The 21,764-nt window shown below is 44.2% G+C and overlaps 1 protein-coding gene across 2 annotated transcripts in view; it reads left to right on the top strand.

The window, feature by feature from the left end:
- Nucleotides 1–21,764, top strand: part of LOC126262347 (microtubule-associated protein RP/EB family member 1) — a 60,648-nt gene that overhangs the window by 13,531 nt on the left and 25,353 nt on the right. The window contains exon 4 of one of the 2 annotated variants that reach the window (XM_049958920.1): nucleotides 7,250–7,517. The exons of the other annotated variant lie outside the window; for it this stretch is intronic. Within the exon in view, the coding sequence (XP_049814877.1) occupies nucleotides 7,250–7,517 (268 nt within the window). The remainder of the gene's footprint in view (nucleotides 1–7,249; nucleotides 7,518–21,764) is intronic. 2 annotated transcript variants of the gene reach the window in all.

A 21,764-nucleotide genomic window follows, 5' to 3' on the forward strand; every position in this document is an offset into this window, starting at 1 on the left:
GTCTCAGGGTGGGTTCCGTAAAGGCCGCTCTGCCGCTGACAATCTGGTGAGCCTGGAGTCAGCCATCCGTACGGCCTTTGCCCGCCGTCAGCACCTTGTCGCCGTCTTTTTTGACATGCGGAAGGCGTACGATAAGACATGGCACCATCACATCCTCTCTACGCTTCATGGTTGAGGTCTTCAGGGTCCACTGCCGATTTTCCTACGAAATTTTCTGTCGCATTGTACTTTCCACGTGCAAGTTGCGGCCTCCCATAGTTCCTCCCGAGTTCAGGAGAACGGGGTACCACAGGGATCAGTCCTCAGCGTGCCTGTTTTTAATTGCAATTAACGGGCTTGCTGCGGCAGTGGGAACGTCTGTCTCAGCTTCCTTGTATGCTGATGACTTCTGCCTCTACTAGAGCTCCATTGGCATTGCAGCTGCTGAACGTCAGCCAAGGGATGCTATCTGCAAGGCGCAGTCTTGGGCTGTAGCGCATGGCTTCCAGTTTTCGGCTGCCAAGACCTGCGTTATGCATTTCTGCCGGCGACGAACAGTTCACCCTGAGCCGCAGCTTTACCTTGCCGGCAAACTTCTTGCTGTGGTGGAGACACATCGGTTTTTGGGTGTGGTTTTTGATGCCCGGTTGACTTGGCTCCCACATATTCGGCAGCTTAAATAGATGTTTTGGCGGCATCTTAATGCTCTGCGATGCTTGAGCCACACCAGCTGGGGCGCCGACCGCTCTACCCTCTTACGGCTCTACCAGGCGTTAATCCAGTCCCGTCTGGATTATGGGAGCCTGGCTTATGGTTCAGCATCCCCTTCTGCGTTGCGGGTGCTGGACCCAATCCTTCACAGTGGGATACGACTTGCCACTGGTGCTTTACGGACCAGCCCTGTGAACAGCTTACTTGTGGAGGCAGGTGTCCCTCCACTGCAGTTATGGTGCCAACATCTACTGGCCACTTATGCTGCACATGTTTGTAGCTTGCCCGGACATCCTAATTATCGTCTCCTGTTCCCTCGGTCAGTCGTCCATCTCCCAGAACGTCGGTCCCGGTCGGGTTATACGATCGCGGTCCGCGTTGGAGAACTTCTCTCTGGGCTTGGGGTTTTCCCTTTTCCACCTCTTCATTTACTTCTCTTGGAATCCGCAGTTTGGCAGGCATGTGCCCAGCGCCACCATTTGGTTGCAGTATTTTTCGACCTTTGCAAGGCCTATGACACGGCTTGGCGCCATCACATCTTACTTACACTTCATCGGTGGGGTCTTCAGGGCCCACTCCTGATGTTTATCCACCAGTTCCTGTTCCATCGGTCATTCAGGGTTCGGGTTGGTACTGTTTTTAGTTCTCCACGGACCCAGGAGAATGGCATCCCACAGGGTTCGGTATTGAGTGTACTTCTTTTCCTCATTGCTATTGATGGACTTGTGGCCTCTGTCGGTCCTTTGGTCGCCCCTGCTCTGTATTTGGATGATTTCTGCATTTGGGTTAGTTCCTCTTCGATGGCCTCTGCAGAGCGGCAGCTCCAGGGAGCTATACGGTGTGCCTCTGCATGGACCCTCTCAAACGGGTTTCAGTTCTCTCCTTTAAAATCATGGGTGGTCCACTTCCGTTGCCTTACTACGATCCACCCGAACCAGGAGCTCTATCTCGATGCACAATGATTACCTGTGGTCCCACAGTTTCGTTTCTCGGGTCTTTTTTTCAACAACAAGCTCACTTGGCTGCCTCATATCAGACTTCTGAAGGTAGGAAGTTTCTGTAAACTCAATGTCCTTCGCTCCCTTGCCCACACTTCTTGGGGTGCGGACCTCTCAATCCTTCGCCTTTATCGGGATTTAGTGCTGTCTCGCTTGGACTGTGGTTGTCAAGTTTATGGTCGTCTGCTCCTTCCACACTGCAACTGCTGGATCCAATCCACCATCATGGAATCCGTTTGGCCACTGGTGCTTTCCCTACTAGCCCTGTTGAGTCTCCTGGTTGGAGCTGGACTCCCCCCACCCCCCTTCCTTTCTGTTCGGCGGTCCCAGCTTCTGGTTTCGTATGCAATCGCTGTCCGTTCCTCTCCCACTCATCCTTCCTATTCTATCCTGTTCCCAGACCATGGACATCACCCACTTGATTCCCACCCTCGGGCGGGTTTACCGGTTGGGCTCCGCCTTGCGTCTCTTTGCCATGATTTTCAGCTTCCTTCTTTGTCCTGTCTCCAATGCTCCCTTCCCAACACACTCCCTTGGTTCACTCCTCGGCCTTGAATTCAGATGGATCTCCGCCAAGGTCCGAAAGATTCCATTCCCCCAATGGTGTTCCATTGTTTCTTCCGCCGAATTTTATGGGAGTTTTGGAATGCTGTAGTTTTTTACAGTGATGGCACTAAATCTGCTGATCATGAAGGATATGCCTTCATGTCCTCTGTTGGCACAGAAAATCTCCTGCCACCTGCATGTGGAGTGTTTACTGTGGAATTGATGGCAATCTCCCAAGCCCTTACCTTTATTAAACAGTCCCAACACAACTGTGTTTTGTTATGTACGGACTCAATGAGTGGCCTTCTGGCTATTGACCACTTCGTGGTTGTGGAGCCTTCCAGTTAGTAGCCCACATTTTGGTGGAATGCCCCCTTCTTTTGGCTCTGCGTACTAAATACAGACTTCCCTGCACTTTACCTTTAATGTTGGCTGATGATTCCCAGATGGTCGAACTGGTTCTCAGTTTCCTCCATGAAAGTGGTTTTCATTCTCAGTTTTAAGGTTTTTAATCTCACTCTGGTGTTGGGGCAGAGCGGTGAGGGTTGGGGTGTCTTCCACTGTAAGCTGTGTTTGGAGGTTCTGGACTCCCCTCCCTGGCCAAGATCCTCTTTTCTTTCCCTTTTACTCTGTTTTTATCACTTTCTATAATTGGTTAGTCTCCTATTCCCACCAAACGCACTTCTACATTCTAGCGGTTGAACACTTTTAAATAGCAGGTGGTCTTACTTCTACTGCTTCAGAGGTGGGCCTTTACTGCCTCTAACATAGCCGTGGGGTTGCTCTCTTGCTGACTTCCCTCATTTTATTTTTACCATTGACGACACTACTGCACTTTTACATTTTTTAAACTTTCCCGTTTTATCGTTCCGACTCTCTTGACTTGTTAAACTGTCTGAAAGTACCACATCTGAGACAAGGGACTGATGACCTTGCTATTTGGTCCCTTCAACCCCAACCAACCAACCAACCACCTTGCTCGCCAGACTGCAGGTTCTTACAAAAAGAGAGGAAAATCGTGGAATACTCGGTTCTCAGAGCAAGAAGGCTACACCTGCCCACTTCATGGTGTGGGGCATTACTCCCCTTATGTTGCCGCACCACTTACCTTGGGAGCACTGTTCCCCAACCATCAAAGAACTGTAAGTCTTCTTCGGCTCCTGTGGCCAGGAAGGGGTCCCAGGGGCCATTCCCTTCCCAGTTTTCTGCTAATGGGAAAGATTACGCCCGCCAGTGTCTGAAGTGCCCAAAAGCAGTTGGTCATAGGGCTTCACGATCATCCTCAGTCCTAGAGACTGAATCAGTGAAGCCCTCCCAGTCAGAGAAACCCAAGGAGCAGCGAGAAAGGTCTAGAAAGAAGACCCCTAAGACCAAGGAAATTGCAGTGGCACCCCCAACATCACAAGATCTGCGTCTGGGGATAAGGTGGAGAGTCTGGTGTCCGCTGAGGGCCCTAGATCTCGCCAGACCCTCAGACACAATGGATGTAGACTGCTGAGGCAATAAGTCGGTGGCAGCAGGTGACCCCGAGGCATAAACTGCCTCATTGAATGTTCCATGGAATTGCAGCAGTTTTTTTCCACCGCCTGGCTGAGCTACGGCAACTGTTAAGTTTTACACCTGCTCTCTGCACTGCCCTCCAGGAAACCTAGTTCCTGGCAATGCAGACCCCTGCCCTCTGCAGCTGTAAGGGATATTACAGGAACCGTAGTGACTATAATTGAGTGTAAGGTGGAGTTTGCGTTTGTCCTAAACTCAATCTGTAGTGAAACTGTGCCCCTTCAAACCCCTCTTGAAGCTGTGGCTGCCGGAATGACAACGCAGGAAATAACTGTCTACAATGTATATCTTCCTTCACATGGTGCAGTACCCCTGAATGTATAAGATGCACTGATCGATCCAACTCCCTAAACATTTCCTACTTTAGGGGGATTTTAATGGTCATAACCCCTTTTGGGGTGACACCGTGCTTGCTGGCTGAGGCAGAGATGTCGAAACTTTACTGTGTCAATTTGACCTCTGCCTCTTAAATCCCGGGGCCGCCACATATTTCACCATTGACTCTCCCCCACATGGTAATATTGATGTGATGGTTGGGCAGGTGACTACAACAATCGTTGCTGCAGTGGAAAATGCAATCCCTCAGCAAAAGGCAGTCCTGTGGTGGTCACCGGAAGTCGCTGAGGCAATTAAGGAGTGTCGGTGAGCTCTACAGCAGCATAAGTGGCACTTTTCCCTGGAGCACTTCATAGCTTTTAAGCGGCTCCGTGCCCACGTTCACCAGCTTATCAAAAGACGGAAGCAGGAGTGTTGGGAGAGGTACGTCTCCACCATTGGGTGCCATCGTCACTTTCCCAAGTTTGGACAAATATCAGACGTGTTTCTGGGTTCCAGACCCCAACAGGTGTCCCTGGCATTAACATCAATGGCGTGTTATCTACGGACGCAATCGTGATTCCTGAGCACTATGTTAGAGCTTCTGCATTGGAGAACTGCCCCCCAGCCTTTCGCACCCTCAAATGGCGGGTGGAAAGAAAAGTCCTCTCATTCACTACACGCTACGGCGAACCTTTTAACGCCCCATTTACAGAGTGGGTGCTCTTCAGTGCCGTTGCACATTGCCCCGACACAGTTCCCGAGCCAGATCGGATCCACGGTCAGATGATTAAACATCTTTCATCTGACTATAAGCGACATCTCATCATCTTCAACCAGATCTGGTACGATGGCATCTTTCCAGAGAAATGGCTTGACAGCGCCATCATTCCGGTATTTAAAACTGGTAAAAACCAGCTTGATGTGGATAGCTATTGGCCCATCAGCCTCACCAACGTTCTGTTAGCTGCTGGAACGTATGGTGTGTCGGCAGTTGGGTTGGGTTGTGGAGTCACGTGGCCTACTGGGTCCATGTCAGTGCGGCTTACGCCAAGGACACTCTACCACTGATAATCTTGTGTACCAAGAGTCTGCCACCCGAACAGTGTTTTCAGAAGACATCATATCCTTGCCACATTATGAGAGTTGGCTCTCGGAGGCCCTCCCTCCGATTTTTATCAACAATTTCCTGTTGCTTCGTACTTTCCATGTCAAAGTTGGTGCCTTCCATAGTTTCATATTCAGGAGAATGGGGCCCCGCAGGGCTCTGTATTAAGTGTCTCTCTATTTTTAGTGGCCATTAATGGTGCACAGCAGTTGTAGGGCCATCCGTCTTGTCTTCTCTGTATACTGACGACTTCTGTATTTCGTACTGCTCCACCAGTACTGGTGTTGCTGTGCGGCACCTAAAGGGAGCCACCACAAGGTGCAGTCATGGGCTGTAGCCCACGGTTTCCAGTTTTAGCCTGCAAAGTCGTGTGTTATGCACTTCTGTCGGCGTCATACCATTCATTGGGAACCACAACATTACCTTAATGACGATTCAATGACCATAGGGGTGACATACTGATTTTTAGGACCGGTTTTTGAAGCCCAATTGGTTTGGCTTCCTCACTTTCGTCAGCTTAAGCAGAAGTGCTGACAGCACATCAGTGCCCTCTGCTGCCTGAGCAACACCAACTGAGGTGCAGATCACTCTACGCTGCTGCAGGTCTACAGAGCCCTTGTTCAATCCCGCCTTGACTAAGGGAGTGTGGTTTATGGTTCGGCAGCACCCTCAGCGTTGCGTTCACTTGACCCAGTGCACTACTGTGGCGTTCGCCTAGCGGCAGGATCTTTCAGGAAAAGCCCGGTGACCAGTGTCCTGGTGGAGACCGGAGTCCCTCCATTGAAGGTTAGGTGTGCGCAATCGCTTTCCAGTTACATTGCACTCATTTGTAGTTCTGCTCGTCTGAATTATCGTCTCCTTTTCCCACCCACAGCGATGATGCATGACCTGTTAGGCAGATTGTTGAATAATTGTTGCACTTGTCTGCTCTTGCAGTCTTGGGAATTGGGTGGATGATTTTTTTAAGATTTGATGGTTATTGCCAGTCTCATACATTCTACACGCCAATGTGAATTATGGTTTTATTGCTCCCTCACCACCACCACCAATGATTTTAGAAATTCCAATCTAATATTATCCATCCCTTCTGCCTTATTTGATTTTAAGTCTTCTAAATTCTGGTTCTAATTACTGGAGCCCCCATCTCTTCCATGTAGACTCCTGTTTCTTCTTTTATCATATCAGATAAGTCCTCCCACTCAATAGAGGCCCTCAATGTACTGTTTCCACCTATCTGCTCTCTTCCCTGCATTTAACAGTGACATTCCCATTGCACTCTTAATGTAACCTTCTGTGCTTTTAATTTTACCAAAGGTTGTTGTATGTGTTACTATGCATAACACACATTTACTTACAGATATGCTATCCAAAATGTTTTATATTTTAACAGTGTTCACTGTTTCTTTGTTTTGTGTCTAAGATTTCATTGATTTATGCATACATTTGGATAAATTGTGCATGTTCAGAGGAACTGGACAAAAAAATTATTATATAGATCTGACAAAATATGAAATTTCAGAAAGGCTCAAGGAAGAAAGCAAACATAAGTGAGTTAATGAAGACATAATGGTATATGAGCTTATGATGAAGGTACCAGAAAGATTATTCTAATTTTTTGTGTGTAATTATGAAGGAAAGATACAAGAAATGGAATATCAAAAGAAGAGATTGTAAATTGCTTGGAAAATTTATAAAAGGAAGCAATTGAAAGTATTTATCCATTGCATATACAATGGGAGTAGGATGACATGGATTTCTTAGGCATTATTTAAAATGAACTTTTTCTTTTTTGTTAGTCTTAGGCTGCAAAAGTATTCTTTCAGAATGTGAGTTGCACTTACTGTAATCTGACTGTCTCGGGCAAAATCTTTCTTACAAATGAAGGATAAAAATATTTGTGCTGCTTCGTTGGTATTTATCAGTTTTGTTTCCATTCTGTACGGGATTGTTAGTTTCCTGTTGTCAGTGTAATTTTGAGCTGGTATTATATAGTTATAAATGTATACTTTGTGCAGTTAAATTTTTCTTTCAGGTAATTCCAGTAGATAAATTAATAAAAGGAAGATTTCAGGACAATTTTGAGTTCCTCCAATGGTTCAAGAAATTCTTTGATGCAAATTATGATGGGCGCGAGTACGATGCTCTGGAGGCACGTGGTGGCCTGCCACTAGGCAGTGGAAGCCGGACAGGCAGCTTGCATCAGTTACCTGTCACGGCAGTAACTGGAACATTGCGCCAACCGAATCCAAAAATCAATATGCAAACTAGGCCATCCCCTGCTCCCCCTATCAAACAGCTGGGTAAATTTTGCACCGGCTCTTAAGTACCTTATGCCTGATTTGATATAGCTTGCTGCTGGTGTAGTTAGTATGTGCTTTATGGAATCGAAGTATTAAATTCACACTTGTGCATCTACAGTCTTAGTGTAGATTCTTACACAGGAAGTATTGGACAACATTGTTTTGGATTTTTATATTATGATATTATTCACTATGGCTCACTAAAAGCACTGCTTCTTGAAGACATAAGTGCTGAATATGAAGACATGCTATTGGTTTCTTTATTGTGGTTGCATGGGTATCTTCAGATAGTGCCTCGCCTGTCTGAGGACGGTTATTTTTTAACAATTCAAGACATTGTTCAAACACCACAGTATTGTTTATACGAAATATAAGGATGTTTATACCAAATATAGGTAATTATAAATTTTGTGGCTTATCTAATACATTGTCATCGAGTTAAAAAAATTTTGTTGCATGGTTAAGATGCATGTTGTTCCTGCACTTCTGACTGCCTCTGTATTTCATATGTAATAAATGTGGGTGGCTACAAAGCAGCCTTGTGATAGGCTAAAAAATCCATGTAGGCTACCCTAGACTTCATTATTGACATTTGTTGACTAAAATGCATAAACTTACCAGACAATAGAATAACAAGGAGGAGGATAAATTGCTGCTCACCACACGGAGGTGGCACAGAGTTGCTGTGTGTGTGTGTGTGTGTGTGTGTGTGTGTGTGTGTGTGTGTGTGTGTGTTTTACGGAAGGAGGACTTTTTTGTGTGAAGAAAACTTGGATGTTTAGCAGTCTTTACATTGTGCTTGTCTGTGACTCAACACTTTTATGGCGAGTAGCACTCTATACCTTTTGTAATATTGTTGTCAAGCATTAGTGTACTTGATTTCATCATATGGTTAAGATCTTGTGCTCTAATAGCTGAAATAGGGTCAAGAGGAATGTCAGATAAGAATTGTCGGCTTTGGCTAGTGACATAATATTAATGGCTGCTGTCATGTCACTCTTTCATGCATATATTCACAGTTTTGTTATTTGGCTTAGCAAACAAATATGAAGCAAAAAACTGGTTGTGGTGAAGGATTTCTGTGAAACTTATCCTGAGGTATAGGATAGATTGGAAGGTTACTACAGTTCGGTTGTGAGTTGAAGACATTGAGTGTGATACTACAAAAACCTGGTTATGGTGACAAACTGATCTGTGGCGTACCGCGTTTGAAAAAATCGCCAATAACATTACATTAGAGTCAACATACTTCTTAAGCCATTTGTCGCATGTTTCCTATGTCACTGGTCAAAGTGGATGACTCGTATTGAGCATTGCTCTGTAACTGCTGAAATATTCGTCACTCCCCATGATAACCGACACAAGTCACCAAAGTGGCGTCAATAAAAGGATTTGCACTAGGAGGCTGAACAACCTCGCATGGAGTCTCCTGGCCAATCATGCCATATGATCATTGCAGTTCACTGAAAGAAGTATTAAATTATTGTACAAAACTTTAACAAGAATGAGCTCTGCCTATTGTTAATTGACTAGAATAATACATCTTGGAAGAGGCTCATATTTGAGTACAGGGAAATGGTAGTTATTTAGTTTCATGTCCCATGGATCATTTTGTACTGATAATTCATAATTATGTGGCACAAGTCATTTTACATTCACATTGCAAATTTTTAAATATGGCTACATACTGTACATTTAGAAGTTGTCTTTGTGTCACCGCCTTGCCCCCCCCCCCCCCCCCCCCACACACACACACCACTCCAATACCAGCTCTCTCATACTAATTTCCCTAAATAGGTTTATCAATAGTGCTGCGTAACCTCATAAGATTACAGCCACATTTCAAACCTAGTTTAACTGCTCTAATCAATTTTGTAAGTCATTCAGAGTCTGGAAGTCAAACTAAAAGAATCTCCGTTAACTGTAGAACTATCAGGGCAAACAGACTAACAATGTATACTCATTTGCCTAATGTTGGGCACTGCCCACAACAACATTGGGTGCTGCCTGTAAGAGAAGTATATACACAGAGCACAGATGAATTGAAAATCATTTTGCTCACAGTCAGCTACTTTGGAAAAGGCAGGTTATACTGTCACATAGCTGAAAAACTATGGAGCTGTAGAAGAATTCTAGTCTACCTGAAAGTTGCGAAGACCCTCAGAGATTTAGCCCCTCCATGCTGTATGGCTTACCAAAAATCCACAAAGAATGGTTTCCTTAGAGATCAGTTGGCAGTGATGTTGGTTCTCCCATCTAGAGGCAATGAACTATCTTAACAAGGCTAATAACTCCCATAGTTGGCTGCTGTGAACAGGGTATTAAAAACTGTTCATTGACATACAGCGGTAAATTTCAGGAAATGACTGACCGAATGTCCATGGTTTCTACAGTGTCTCCAGTAGTAGTCAACTTCCTTATTCAGCATTTTGTGGAATGCAGATGCAGTTTGGCTCCAATTCACTAGTCTTTCTTTTGTCAATACATTGACACACAAATGAGGGGCATTTGAAAAGTCTTTGCAAAGTCTGAGAGATGGCACCACCGGCACATATCAAGGTCATCTTTAAAGTTAGTAGCATCTTTGGAAAGAACGCACACGAAGTTTCAGCCATACTTGTCTATTTCTTTGTGTTTGGCATTCGTGTGAGTGAAGGAAGTCGAGGGATTGTCAAAAAACGGACAAAGAAGAATTTTGTGTGGTGATTAAACATTACTTTATGAAAGGCAAAATGCCTCAGGAGACTAAAGAGAAGTTTGATAAACATTACGGTGACTCTGTACCTTCGATTAGAACAGTTTATAAGTGGTTTCTAAATTTTTGGAGTGGCCATATGGGCACACGTGATGCTGAACATTCTGGACACCCTGTGGAGGTTAAGACTCCAGAAGTCATTGATAAAATCCATGATATGGTGATGGATGACAGGAGTGTTACGGTGTTTGAGATTGCTTGTGCTGTGGGCATCTCAAATGAACAGGTACATAATATTTTGCATAAAAAAATTTGGACATGAGAAAGCTATCTGCAAGATGGGTTCTGCAATTGCTCAGCTTGACCAAAAACAAAATCGTGTGAAGTGTTGCAAGAATGGTTTGCAGCTGTTCAGGAAGAATCCGAAGGACTTTCAGCATCATTTCGTCACTGTGGATGAAACATGGATACATTACTTTACTCCAGAGACCAAACAACAATCTAAACAATGGCTTACCAAGGGAGAATCTGCACCAAAAAAGGCGAAGACCATTCCTTCGTCCTGAAAGATTATGGCGACTGTCTTTTGGGATTCGCAAGGGATAATCCTCATTGACTATTTGGAAAAGGGTAAAACTATTACAGGTGCATATTATTCATTGTTATTGGACCATTTGAAAACCGAGCTGCAAGAAAAATGCTGGCGATTGGACTGCAAAAAAGTCCTTCTCCATCATGACACCTCAGCAGTTGTGGTCGCAAAATTAATGGAAATAGGATTCCAACTCATTTGACATCGCCCCTATTCTCCAGACTTGGCTCCCTCGAACTACTATTTGTTCCCCAATTTGAAGAAATGGCTGGCGGGACAATGATTTTATTCAAACAAGGAGGTGATTGCAGCAACTAATAGCTATTTTGTGACTTGGACAATTCCTGTTATTCGGAAGGGATCACCAAATGAGAACCGAGCGAGGTGGCGCAGTGGTAAGACACTGGACTCGCATTCGGAAGGACGACGGTTCAATCCCGCGTCCGGCCATCCTGATTTAGGTTTTCCGTGATTTCCCTAAATCACTCCAGGCAAATGCCGGGATGGTTCCTCTGAAAGGGCACGGCCGACTTCCTTCCCCATCCTTCCCTAATCCGATGAGACCGATGACCACGCTGTCTGGTCTCCTTCCCCAAAACCACCCACCACCACCCCCACCAAATGAGAACAGCATTGGATGAAGTGTATTAGTCTAAAAGTAGACTGTCAAAAAATAATAAAGGCTTACCCCAAACACGTAAGTAGTTTTTATTTTTGCACGGACTTCTCAAACACCACTCGTATAATGTGGCAACATGACACTGAAGCTCCGAAGAAGTTCATCACTTTACAGCTGAACACCCATGAACAAAAATTGGAGGGGTGACTTGGCTACTCTGTATGCCACAAGTCAACACACACTGATTTATATCTCAGCAAACGGTTTTCAACTATGTCACAAGGAGAACCTGTTTAAATACAGGGTGTACATAAAGTCTGGAAAAGCTTCCAAGTATTTATTGCACAAGAAACAAACATTTTACAGATATCATACTTATGTCATTTTGAAGAGAAACCCTGAAAGTTTTTCTTTCATGTATACCAACATAGCGTAGTTTGCTAATTTGCCAATAGTCAGCACTAGTCACAAACACGGTGATTTCAGGTGCAGAGTGAGCTGTTTCATGAAATGGCCTCCCCGATCAACAGATCTCACTCAGTTTAACTTTTTTTCTGTGGTGACACATTAAAGATCTGATGTGTGTACCACCTCTACCACTTGATGTAGGAGAGCTCCGGGAGAGAATACAGGAAGCGACTGCCACACACACCAGTCAACTGTCATGCTGGGACGGGTATGGCAAGAATTCGATTACTGTGTTGACGTCTGCCGGGTCACTCATGGTTGTTAAAAAACTTTCAGTGTGTCTCTTGAAAATGCAATATATATGACATCTGTGCAATGTTTAGTTCTTGTGCAATAAATAACTGAAAGTGTTCTCAGATTGTACATGCTGTATATAGAACTACACCTCTTTGTAAGAAGAACTGTCTAATTTCATAGATTAATCTCAAGTACAGTCGTGGACAAAACGAGCGAGACCCCCTCGCCTTTTTGTTATGCTGATCCGCACAGCTTTAAAGTCTGCTACACAGCATAACAGGCAAGGCGACGATGTGCTACCGACATACTACGCACAGGTGTGAAATTGAAAAACTACCCGAACTTTGTCAGACTGTTTTCAATAATGTGTAAGACTACATCAGTGCTGATTAGTGTGTTAAGCACAACACGTAAAGATATAAATGAAATAAGAAACGGTAATTAGTATGAACTGTACTAATAAAAATTTATTTCAACTTATCGATATAACACAACTGTTTTAGTAAGACAAAGTACCCCAGATCGTTACGAATTAGCAAAATATTATGTGCATTTGGCCACGAAATGGTCTGTGTCAACGTTCAGACCAGTCATACTGGATTACCGTTGCTGACCTATCATGAAAGTGTGGAAATTTAGCAATGCGTGAAGATTCATAATGAAATTCAGCTAAAAATCATTCAGCCCCCAAGTCAATTCAGTTACTGACTGAAGCAGAAAAAGTAGGCAGTAACAAGTATGAAATTCTACAAGAGTTACATATTGACATCCACAGGGTGCTGGTACAGAAAAAAGATAGCAAAAAACGTATTGGAGGTGCGAGAATTTCTTAAAATTGCTTTACTGATAGTCTGTCTGTCTCCATCGAGATTAGAAACGAAAACAAACTAGACTTTTTAGCATGTAAGGATTCAATTGAAATGGTGTCTCAGCTGCTAAAAGGTATCTACGCTATAGCAACAGCGCATTTAAAACTTTGACCGTCGTTTTTTCAGAAGCAGTCGAGTGTTTGCAGATTAGCAGAGATATGTGTTCGCATATTTTTGTCCCCTCTTTCACTGAGCGAAGCTTCAGCAACATCGGGGTATGACACTTGGTGGGTTCCCCCGTAAGTGGCGTGCGTTGCGATTCAGTAGACAGAATGCGTCCACTTTCCTCGACTACTCATTGACACATTTGGAAACTTTTGTTCTAGTAGTGGCAGTTTGCATTATGAGGACTGGTTTTCCTGATAACGATCTACTAATGGACTTTTCACCTAATTTAAATAACTGTGTAGTAGACCTACTGCAACGACCTGAACTGGAAGTGTTTGTTTATTAGGATAATCCGCTTCTTAGTTGCCATATTTCGCTATAATATTTTCTTTTGTTTCAAAATGGCAAGTTTAGATGACCACTGCAACTTGGTGACATCAGTAACAATTTAATACTTTGAAACAGTTACGTGAGGTGTACAAGGAGTGTACTCTGTTGAATGAGGAATAATTAAACACAAAAGCTGCATCCAGTAAAAATAATTAACTTTTGGTTACATGACAATACACAAATCGAACTGTCTATTCATCTCAGTAGCCAGTAAAACTTAAACTTAAACTGGAACGATTGCAAACATACTTTTGTGGGTAAGGCAAACGAAAGACTGCATTTTATTAGCCACACGCTAAGAATACGCAACAGGTCTAGTGAAAACACTGCCTATACTACGTTTGTCCGTCCAATGCTACAGTATTCCCGTGTGGTATGGGATCCTTGATAGACGTGATTGACGGTGCACGCCAAAAACGTCCAAGGAACGGTAGCACGATAATGTCACGAAACAGGGAAGAGAGAGTCCCAGATTTGATAAGCGAGTTGGGGTGACATTCATTAAAACAAAAGCGTTTTTCGTTGCTGTGAGATCTTTGCACGAAATTTAAATCACCAACATGTGTTCTGAATGCCAAAACATTATTTCCTCGGGAACTTACACAGGAAGAAATGACCATAGTAATAATGTAATTCAGGATTCGTAAGAAAAGATTTAAGTGGTCCTTTTTTCCGCACTCTGTTAAAGAGTGGGATGGTAGAGAAATAGTCCGAAGGTGGTTCGATGAACCCTCTGCCAGGCACGTAAGTCTGGATTGCAAAGAAATCCTGTAGATGTAGTCATGTAGATGTAACAACGAAATTATGTTGTCATATGCTACATGTGAGTTACATTTGATTTGAACATCGAAGTTATTTGCTGTTTGTTTATTTTTTGTTCATTCTTTTCAGCCATAGACAACACTTAGGTACATTAAATTGATACTGAAATAAAGTGTCATGCATGGAACAATAACAATAAATTATTTACTACTTGTTGTAGTACTGCAGCATCTGCCAGCATCTTCAGGAGTGGATATCGCATACGACGTTCATAGGGTGTTTATAAGTGGATATTACAGACGACTTCGAACAAAATTTGAATGTAGCTTCGTAAAAGTTCCGTGATCAAACGATCTGAGTTGCTGGCGAATACAGTTTATCCTTACTAGACAGTATAATCATTATACATGAGGTGAAAAGGGTTTCGCCGGGTGCGGTGACCGAGCGGTTCTAGGTGCTTCAGTCACGAACCTCACGGCTGCTCCAGTCGCAGGTTGGAATCCTATTTCGGGCATGGATGTGTGTCATGTTCTTAGGTTAGGTAGGTTTCAGTAGTTCTAGGTCTAGGGAACTGATGACCTAAGAAGTTTGGTCGCATAGTTCTTAGAGCCATTTTTTGACCTTTCGCGTAAATTTTCTTTACATAAACGGCCGTATCTTTAGATTGCGTTGACATAGCTCACTTTTTTACACCACCAAGGGACCATATACCGCAGGAAGTGCGCTACCCGTACTTGAGTTAAACGGGTTTTAAGGGTTGGATAGACAGATAAGCAGTCAAGAAAGTGAGACTAGTAGGGTTCCATTTTTACCGATTAAGGTGACGAAATCCTAACAATGAAAATACCTACGACAGTTACTGAAGATAAGGGCCACATGAATAATTCCCCCTACTCTTTATTCAAATGTTCGTTACAGTCGATACCTCAGCATATTAATTGTAGCTACGCTTTCGATTAAAATCATGTTTACAGGAATGAAAATAAAATCCATTGGCCTATACACGCGGTAATTCGGATCCCAGTATTAATGCCACCGCGTTTTAGAAGTGCGATCATTCCCATTGCTACCTAGCTTAAGAAACACTTTGGCTAATGAACGTTTCCTGGCTGTGACGAGTCTAATGGAGAATTCGAAACATTGTAGAATACGTTTGGCATGTATGTCACCGTTCATTTCCTGGGGTGGTGCAGAATTATCCTACTAAATTTACTCGCTAATAACAGTATTTTGTTATTTCGATAAACATCCCGAATGATTATCACATAAGCGGTGACACAAAAGGTAGAAAATTCATGTTTTTGAGTCCAGAAAGCTCTATGCCACAGAAACTGCAGATCATTTTGCCATTTTCATTGCGAAATTGCAGGCTTATTCATGTCTGGGGTAATAATAGAGGGTTGTTTGCCTGGGTTGTCTGCTAGCGTAGTGAAAGGTGTTTGCTACTGCAAGGGAGGTCTGGTTTGTTTTCGGTTTTAATCTTGATGGAGGTAGATAGACTATCAGTAAAGCAATTTTAGGAAATTCCCGCGCCTCCAATACATTTTATTGCTATCTTTATTCTGTACTGGTGCCCTGCGGATGTCAATATGAAACTCTTGTAGAATTTCATACTTGTTACTGCCTACTTTTTCCACTTCAGTCAGTAACTGAATTGACTTAAGTGTGACACTGAATGATTTTTAGCTGAATTTCGTTATGAATCTTCACGCATTGCTAAGTTTTCACATTTTCATGGTAGGTCAGCAACAGTAATCCAGTATGACTGGTCTGAACGTTGACACAGACCGTTTCGTGGCCAAATGCGCATAATATTTTGCTAATTTGTAACGATCTGGGGTACTTTGTCTTACTAAAACAGTTATGTTATATTGATAAGTTGAAATAAATTTTTATTAGTACAGTTCATACTAATTAGAGTTTCTTCTTTCATTTATATCTTATATTTTCGTGTTGTGTTTAACACACTAATCGGCATTAATATAGTTTTACACATGATTGAAAACAGTCTGACAAATTTCACACTTGTGCATAGTGTGTTGGTAGCACTTCGTCGCCTTGCCTGTTATGCTGTGTAGTAGACTTTAAAGCTGTGAGGATCAGCATAACGAGAAGGCGAGGGGTCTTGCTCGTTTTGTCCACGACTGTACATGTTCTGAAAGAATAACGAAGGGGTTATAAATACAAAGTTAGTGCTCTTCAAGAAACAAAAATGTGGAAATTTTGAACAATCTCATTGTACGTCTTTCTTTCTGTGGTGCTACGTCTTGCAAAACATAGGGTAATGGGAAAGAGAGGCATGAGACCCATTTTCAGGAATGCAAGAAGATAAAGTGGATGCTGTGCCAAGCTAACTACTATCTTAGTCTTAAGGTCCTGGAGTTTATAAGATTCCTTCTGAGTGCAGGAGCAACTACATAGGTCAGTACACCTGTACCTTTATCAGCCGATGTGCAGAATGCCAAAGGCACATTAAAAATTGAGGACTTTGGAAATCAGCAGTCCCTAGTCTCACAAACTCAGAATAATGTTTTATGACACTGTTATCTTGTCCCAAGATTCTAAATAACTGATTTCATTACAGAAGCAGTAGATATTATAAAGTGCAATAACCAGCTCAACTGGGACAGTGGCTATAATGTTGGTGCTTGGAAACAAGCTCTTAATACTGTGAAGATGCAGAGAAATCCACTTTACTGCTCACATTTCTAGAGTATAGGTATGGACATAATCTCTGGCACCTTGACATATGTTGACCAATCAAGTGATCTATAGGCTGTAACTATTTTACTTCTGCTGACTTCAGTCTGGTGGTTTTACTGATTACTACTGTAGGGTTCCTCAGTCTTCTGTACCCTTCCTCACCGAGGTCTCTTCCTGGTTTGACACGTATGGGATGGAGGGACTTTTGACCTCGCAGTTTGGTCAGTTTCACCCCATCAATCCTCTATCCTAGATGGGCTATAAATGATCACAACATCAGCAGCCAAGACATTCATTTGTTCCCAGGGATGGAGGATTTTGCTGAAAGCTAGAGATTTTCCCTGGTTTGATGCAAGTAAATAGAGAATGACTTATAGAAGGATGTCATCGTGAGAAACTTCGATCACATAATTTAAATGCTTGTCTGCCCAATTACTGGTTCAGAGCTGTGTTTCATTTTGACTTCCCTGCCTATTGTCATATTCAATACATGTGGTCTTAGAGAACTTAAGATGCAAACATTCTCAATAATTCCGTATAATACTTCCTTGTATTTAGATTCCTCCTGTTAAGTCTTACTAAATTATGATCAATCTGTATCAGCTCATGGGTATGCTTTACAAACCAATATATGATTTCAGAATTTCTGTCTCACTGTGATGTAACCCAGCTGGTATCTTTGTCACCTGGCCTCTTCAAAGTATACATGTAAATGTTGGTTTCTAGTCTGAAGACTGGTTTGACACAGCTCTCCACATTAGTCTCTACTGAAGAAACCTATTCAACTCGAAGATGGTACCACAGTGGCCTGCAAAGCAAAAACTTTCACTACTTACAAAGGTAAATAATCATCAGCCACAGAACGAATACCCACCCAGGGAATCATTCTGTTGGGATTAGTATCTGTATCATGAAGAAAAATCATTTTAACAAGTTCTGGTCAGAAAGACCACTGTCCTGGCTCCAGTAATAGTACTAAATCCTCTCCTAGAATGAGAGAAAAGCTTTGTCCATAAGTTAAGTGCCATTTTCATTATCCCCTGCAGGTCCGGGGGTTAGAATAGACCCGAGGTATTCCTCCCTGTTGTAAGAGGCAACTAAAAGGAGTCTCTCACATTGTGGCCTTTATGTGATGCTCCCCTGTAATGTTTGATGGCCATTTTTCAAAAATTTCCTTAAGAGCAAGCCAATTGGAGAGGGGCGCCTTACGTGGTGCATTGTGTCCATAACGCGCTGAGACCTATCGCATCCTTCGATGTGGATCTGCACTTCTGCTCATTCTCCAACTGTTTGGTGAGGTCACCCACCTGGGTGTGTATTTTTCCATCAACTGTGCAGTATCGTTTTCTATGCTGACAATCATAATGGACTTGTTTGCTTGGTTGCACATGATATCCAGAACGGTAGCCAGTCCATTGTGGTTGGGGCCACCATGTACCCTGTTGGTTGTAGCCCCCTGACCACACAGGGATCGTTCTGCTGATGGCTGCCCCATGAACTCCCCATGTATGCCGAGGAGGAGATGCCCGTCACCCAAGGGCATTGTGACTACCGGCAATGGCCATCCAGCCAGTTGGCCTTAGCTGTGGCTGGGTGGTGTCCATGGGGAGGGCCCCTGGTCGGAGTGGGTGGCATCAGGGCAGATGACACGTGTTGAAGCATAGTACATCATCTCGTACTGGTGGTGAAACACCAGCAGTCTCTAAGCATTCACGGGCTTAGTTGAACGCACAGAAGTACAACCCCAAATCATTCCCCTCCCTGGCCACACCATGGGAGGAATGTCAGGCTAAGGATGGCAGCGCTCTTACTCACCCCGGTACCTTGCATGTTCGAGAGCTGATGGGGAATCGTTCATGATGATGAAGCCTCAGTTTTTTGTTGAGCATTTAGAGGACAAGTTTAGGGAGCTGGAGGGCTTGTCCAGAATGAGATCTGGGTTAGTCTTGATCAAAACAGCATCCTCTGCCTAGTGACGGGCATTACTCGTTTGTGACAAGCTGGGGGATGTTTCTGTAACCATTGCACCCCATAAGAGCAGATATATGGTTCAGGGAATCATATTTCACAGGGACCTTCATATGCAGTCTGACGATGAGCTGCGTGCCAGTTTAGAACGGCGAGGTATACATTTCGTTCGGCGTGTCCACCAGGGTCCGAGGGATAACCAGGTTGCCACCGGTGCCTTCATCTTGGCCTTTGAGGATGATACATTACCCGAGAAGGTAAAGTTTGAGGGTCTACTGCTGTGATGTAAAGCCCTGTATCCCTCCCCCAATGTGGTGCTTTAAATGCTGGAAGTTCAGCCATATGTCTTCACGCTGTACTTCCTTCGTTGCATGTCGAGATAGCGGACGTCCATCACGTACCAATACTCCATGTGCCCGACCTCCCATCTGTGTCATCTGTGGAGAGCACCATTCGCTTGCTCACCTGACTGCAGGATTCTCCAGAAAGAAAGCGAAATAGTGGAGTAAAAGACCCTGGACTGACTGACCTCTACACTGAGGCTAAGAGAAAAATTGAACGCCTACATCCTGTACGTGTGACATCGTCTTACGTTGCTGCAACAACAGTACTAGCCCCATCAGCTCTGCCAACCCAGGTCACCTCTCAGAGCCGGAAGACTACAACTGCCCTCTTGATGGTGGGCATTTTCCTCCCTGTTGCTCCTGCACCACCTATTTGGGGAGCAAGATGCCCCCCCCCCCCCCAACCATCGGGGATATCAGTCCCCACTTCTGCACCAGAGAAGTGTGTCTTCCTCGGCTCCTCTTGCTTGGAGGGGTCCTTTGGGGTCACTCCCTTCGCAGGTTTCTGCTCTGCTAGTGGAAAGGATGAGACTTGCCAGTGGGTGAAGAGCCCAAAAGCAGCTGGTTGTAGGGCTTCACGCTTATCTTCAGTCCTGGAGACTGAATCAGTGAAGTCCTCCCAGCCAGGGAAACCCAAGGAGCAATGAGAGAAATCCAAAAAGAAGATCCCCAAGACCAAGGGAATTGCGGTGGCACCCACACCACCGCAACCTACAAGCTCTGCTTCTGCAGATGTGGAGATTCTGGTGTCCGCTGAGGACCTAGATCTGGCTGGACCCTCAGACACAGTGGATATAGACTGCTCAGGAAATAAGCCGGTGGTAGCAGGTGACCCTGAGGCGTAAACAGCCTCATTGAATGTTCCATGCTTTCTCAGTCTCACGATGATGTCATCCTTCAGTGGAATTGCAGCTGTTTTTTCCACTGCCTGGCCGAGCTATGGCAACTGTTAAGCTTTACACATGCTTTCTGCATTGCCCTACTCTAAACCTGGTTCCCGACAATGCCCTCTGCGGCTATAAGGGATATTAAAGGAACCGTAGCGATTATAATAGTGTCAAGTGGAGTTTGGGTTTATGTCCTAAACTCAGTCTATAGTGAAACTGTGCTCCTTCAAACCTCTCTTGAAGCTGTAGCTGTCAGAATGACGACAAAGGAAATAACTATCCGCAATGTTTGTCTTCCTCCAGATGGTGCAGTACCTCTGAATGTATTAGCTGCACTAATTGATCAACTCCCTAACCTTTCTTACTTCATTGAGATTTTAATGCCCATAACCCCATGTGGGGTGACACAGTGCTTACTGGCCGAGGCAGAGATATTGAAACTTTATTGCCTCCGCTCAACCTCTGCCTCTTAAATACAGGGACTGCCACACGTTACAGTGTGGCTCATGGTAGTTACTCGGCCATTGATTTATCAATTTGCAGCACACGTCTCCCATCTATCCACTGGAGAGCATATGATGACCTGTGTGGAAGTAACCACTTCCCCATCTTCCTGTCACTGCCCCGGCATCAGGCTCATCGATGCCTGCCCAGATGGGCTTTAAACAAGGTGGACTTGGAAAATTTCATGATTTCTGTCACCACTGAATCTCCGCCACATGGGAACATCGATGTGATGGTTGAGCAGATGACTACAACAATCCTTTCTGCGGCAGAAAACACAATCACTCATTCTGTAGGGTGCCTCCCAACAAAAGGCAGTCCCTTGGTGGACGCTGGAAGTCGCTGAAGCAATTAAGGAGCATCGCTGAGCTGTACAGCGGCATAAGCAGCACCCTTCCCTGCAGCACCTCATAGCCTTTAAACAACTGTGTGCCAACGTTCGCCAACTTATCAAACGACGGAAGCAGGAGTGTTGGGAGAGACGTCTCGATCGTTGGGTGCCATACGTCACCTTATCAAGTTTGGGTAAGGATCATATGTGTTTTTGGGTACCAGACCCCAACAGATGTTTCCGGTGTTAACATATATGGCGTGTTATGTACAGACGAAATCGCGATTGCTGCGCACTATGTTCGCGCCTCTGCGTCTCCCCCCAGCCTTTCAAACTGTTAAACGGCGGCTGGAAGGGAAAGTGCTATTGTTCATTACACGCCTCAGTGAATCCTATAACGCCCCATTTCCAGAGTGGGAGCTCCTCAGTTCCCTTGCACATTGCCGCGACACTGCTTCTGGGTCAGATAGGATCCAGTCAGATGATTAAACATCTCTCATCTAAGAGTGACATCTGCTCATCATCCTCATTCGTATCTGGTGCGATAGTGTCTTTCCATCACAATGATGGGAGAGCACCATGACTCCAGTGCTCATACCGTGTTTTTATGAAAAGCGTATGACATGACCGGCAACATCAAATCCTTGCCACATTATACCAGTGGGTTCTCAGAGGCCCACTCCAGATTTTTATCTGGAATTTCCTGTTGCTTCATATTTTCTGTGTCAAAGTTGGTGCCTCCCATAGTTCCCCCGTAGCCAGGAGAATTG

This window comes from Schistocerca nitens, chromosome 6 (assembly GCF_023898315.1).
Source record: "Schistocerca nitens isolate TAMUIC-IGC-003100 chromosome 6, iqSchNite1.1, whole genome shotgun sequence".
NCBI lineage: Eukaryota > Metazoa > Arthropoda > Insecta > Orthoptera > Acrididae > Schistocerca > Schistocerca nitens.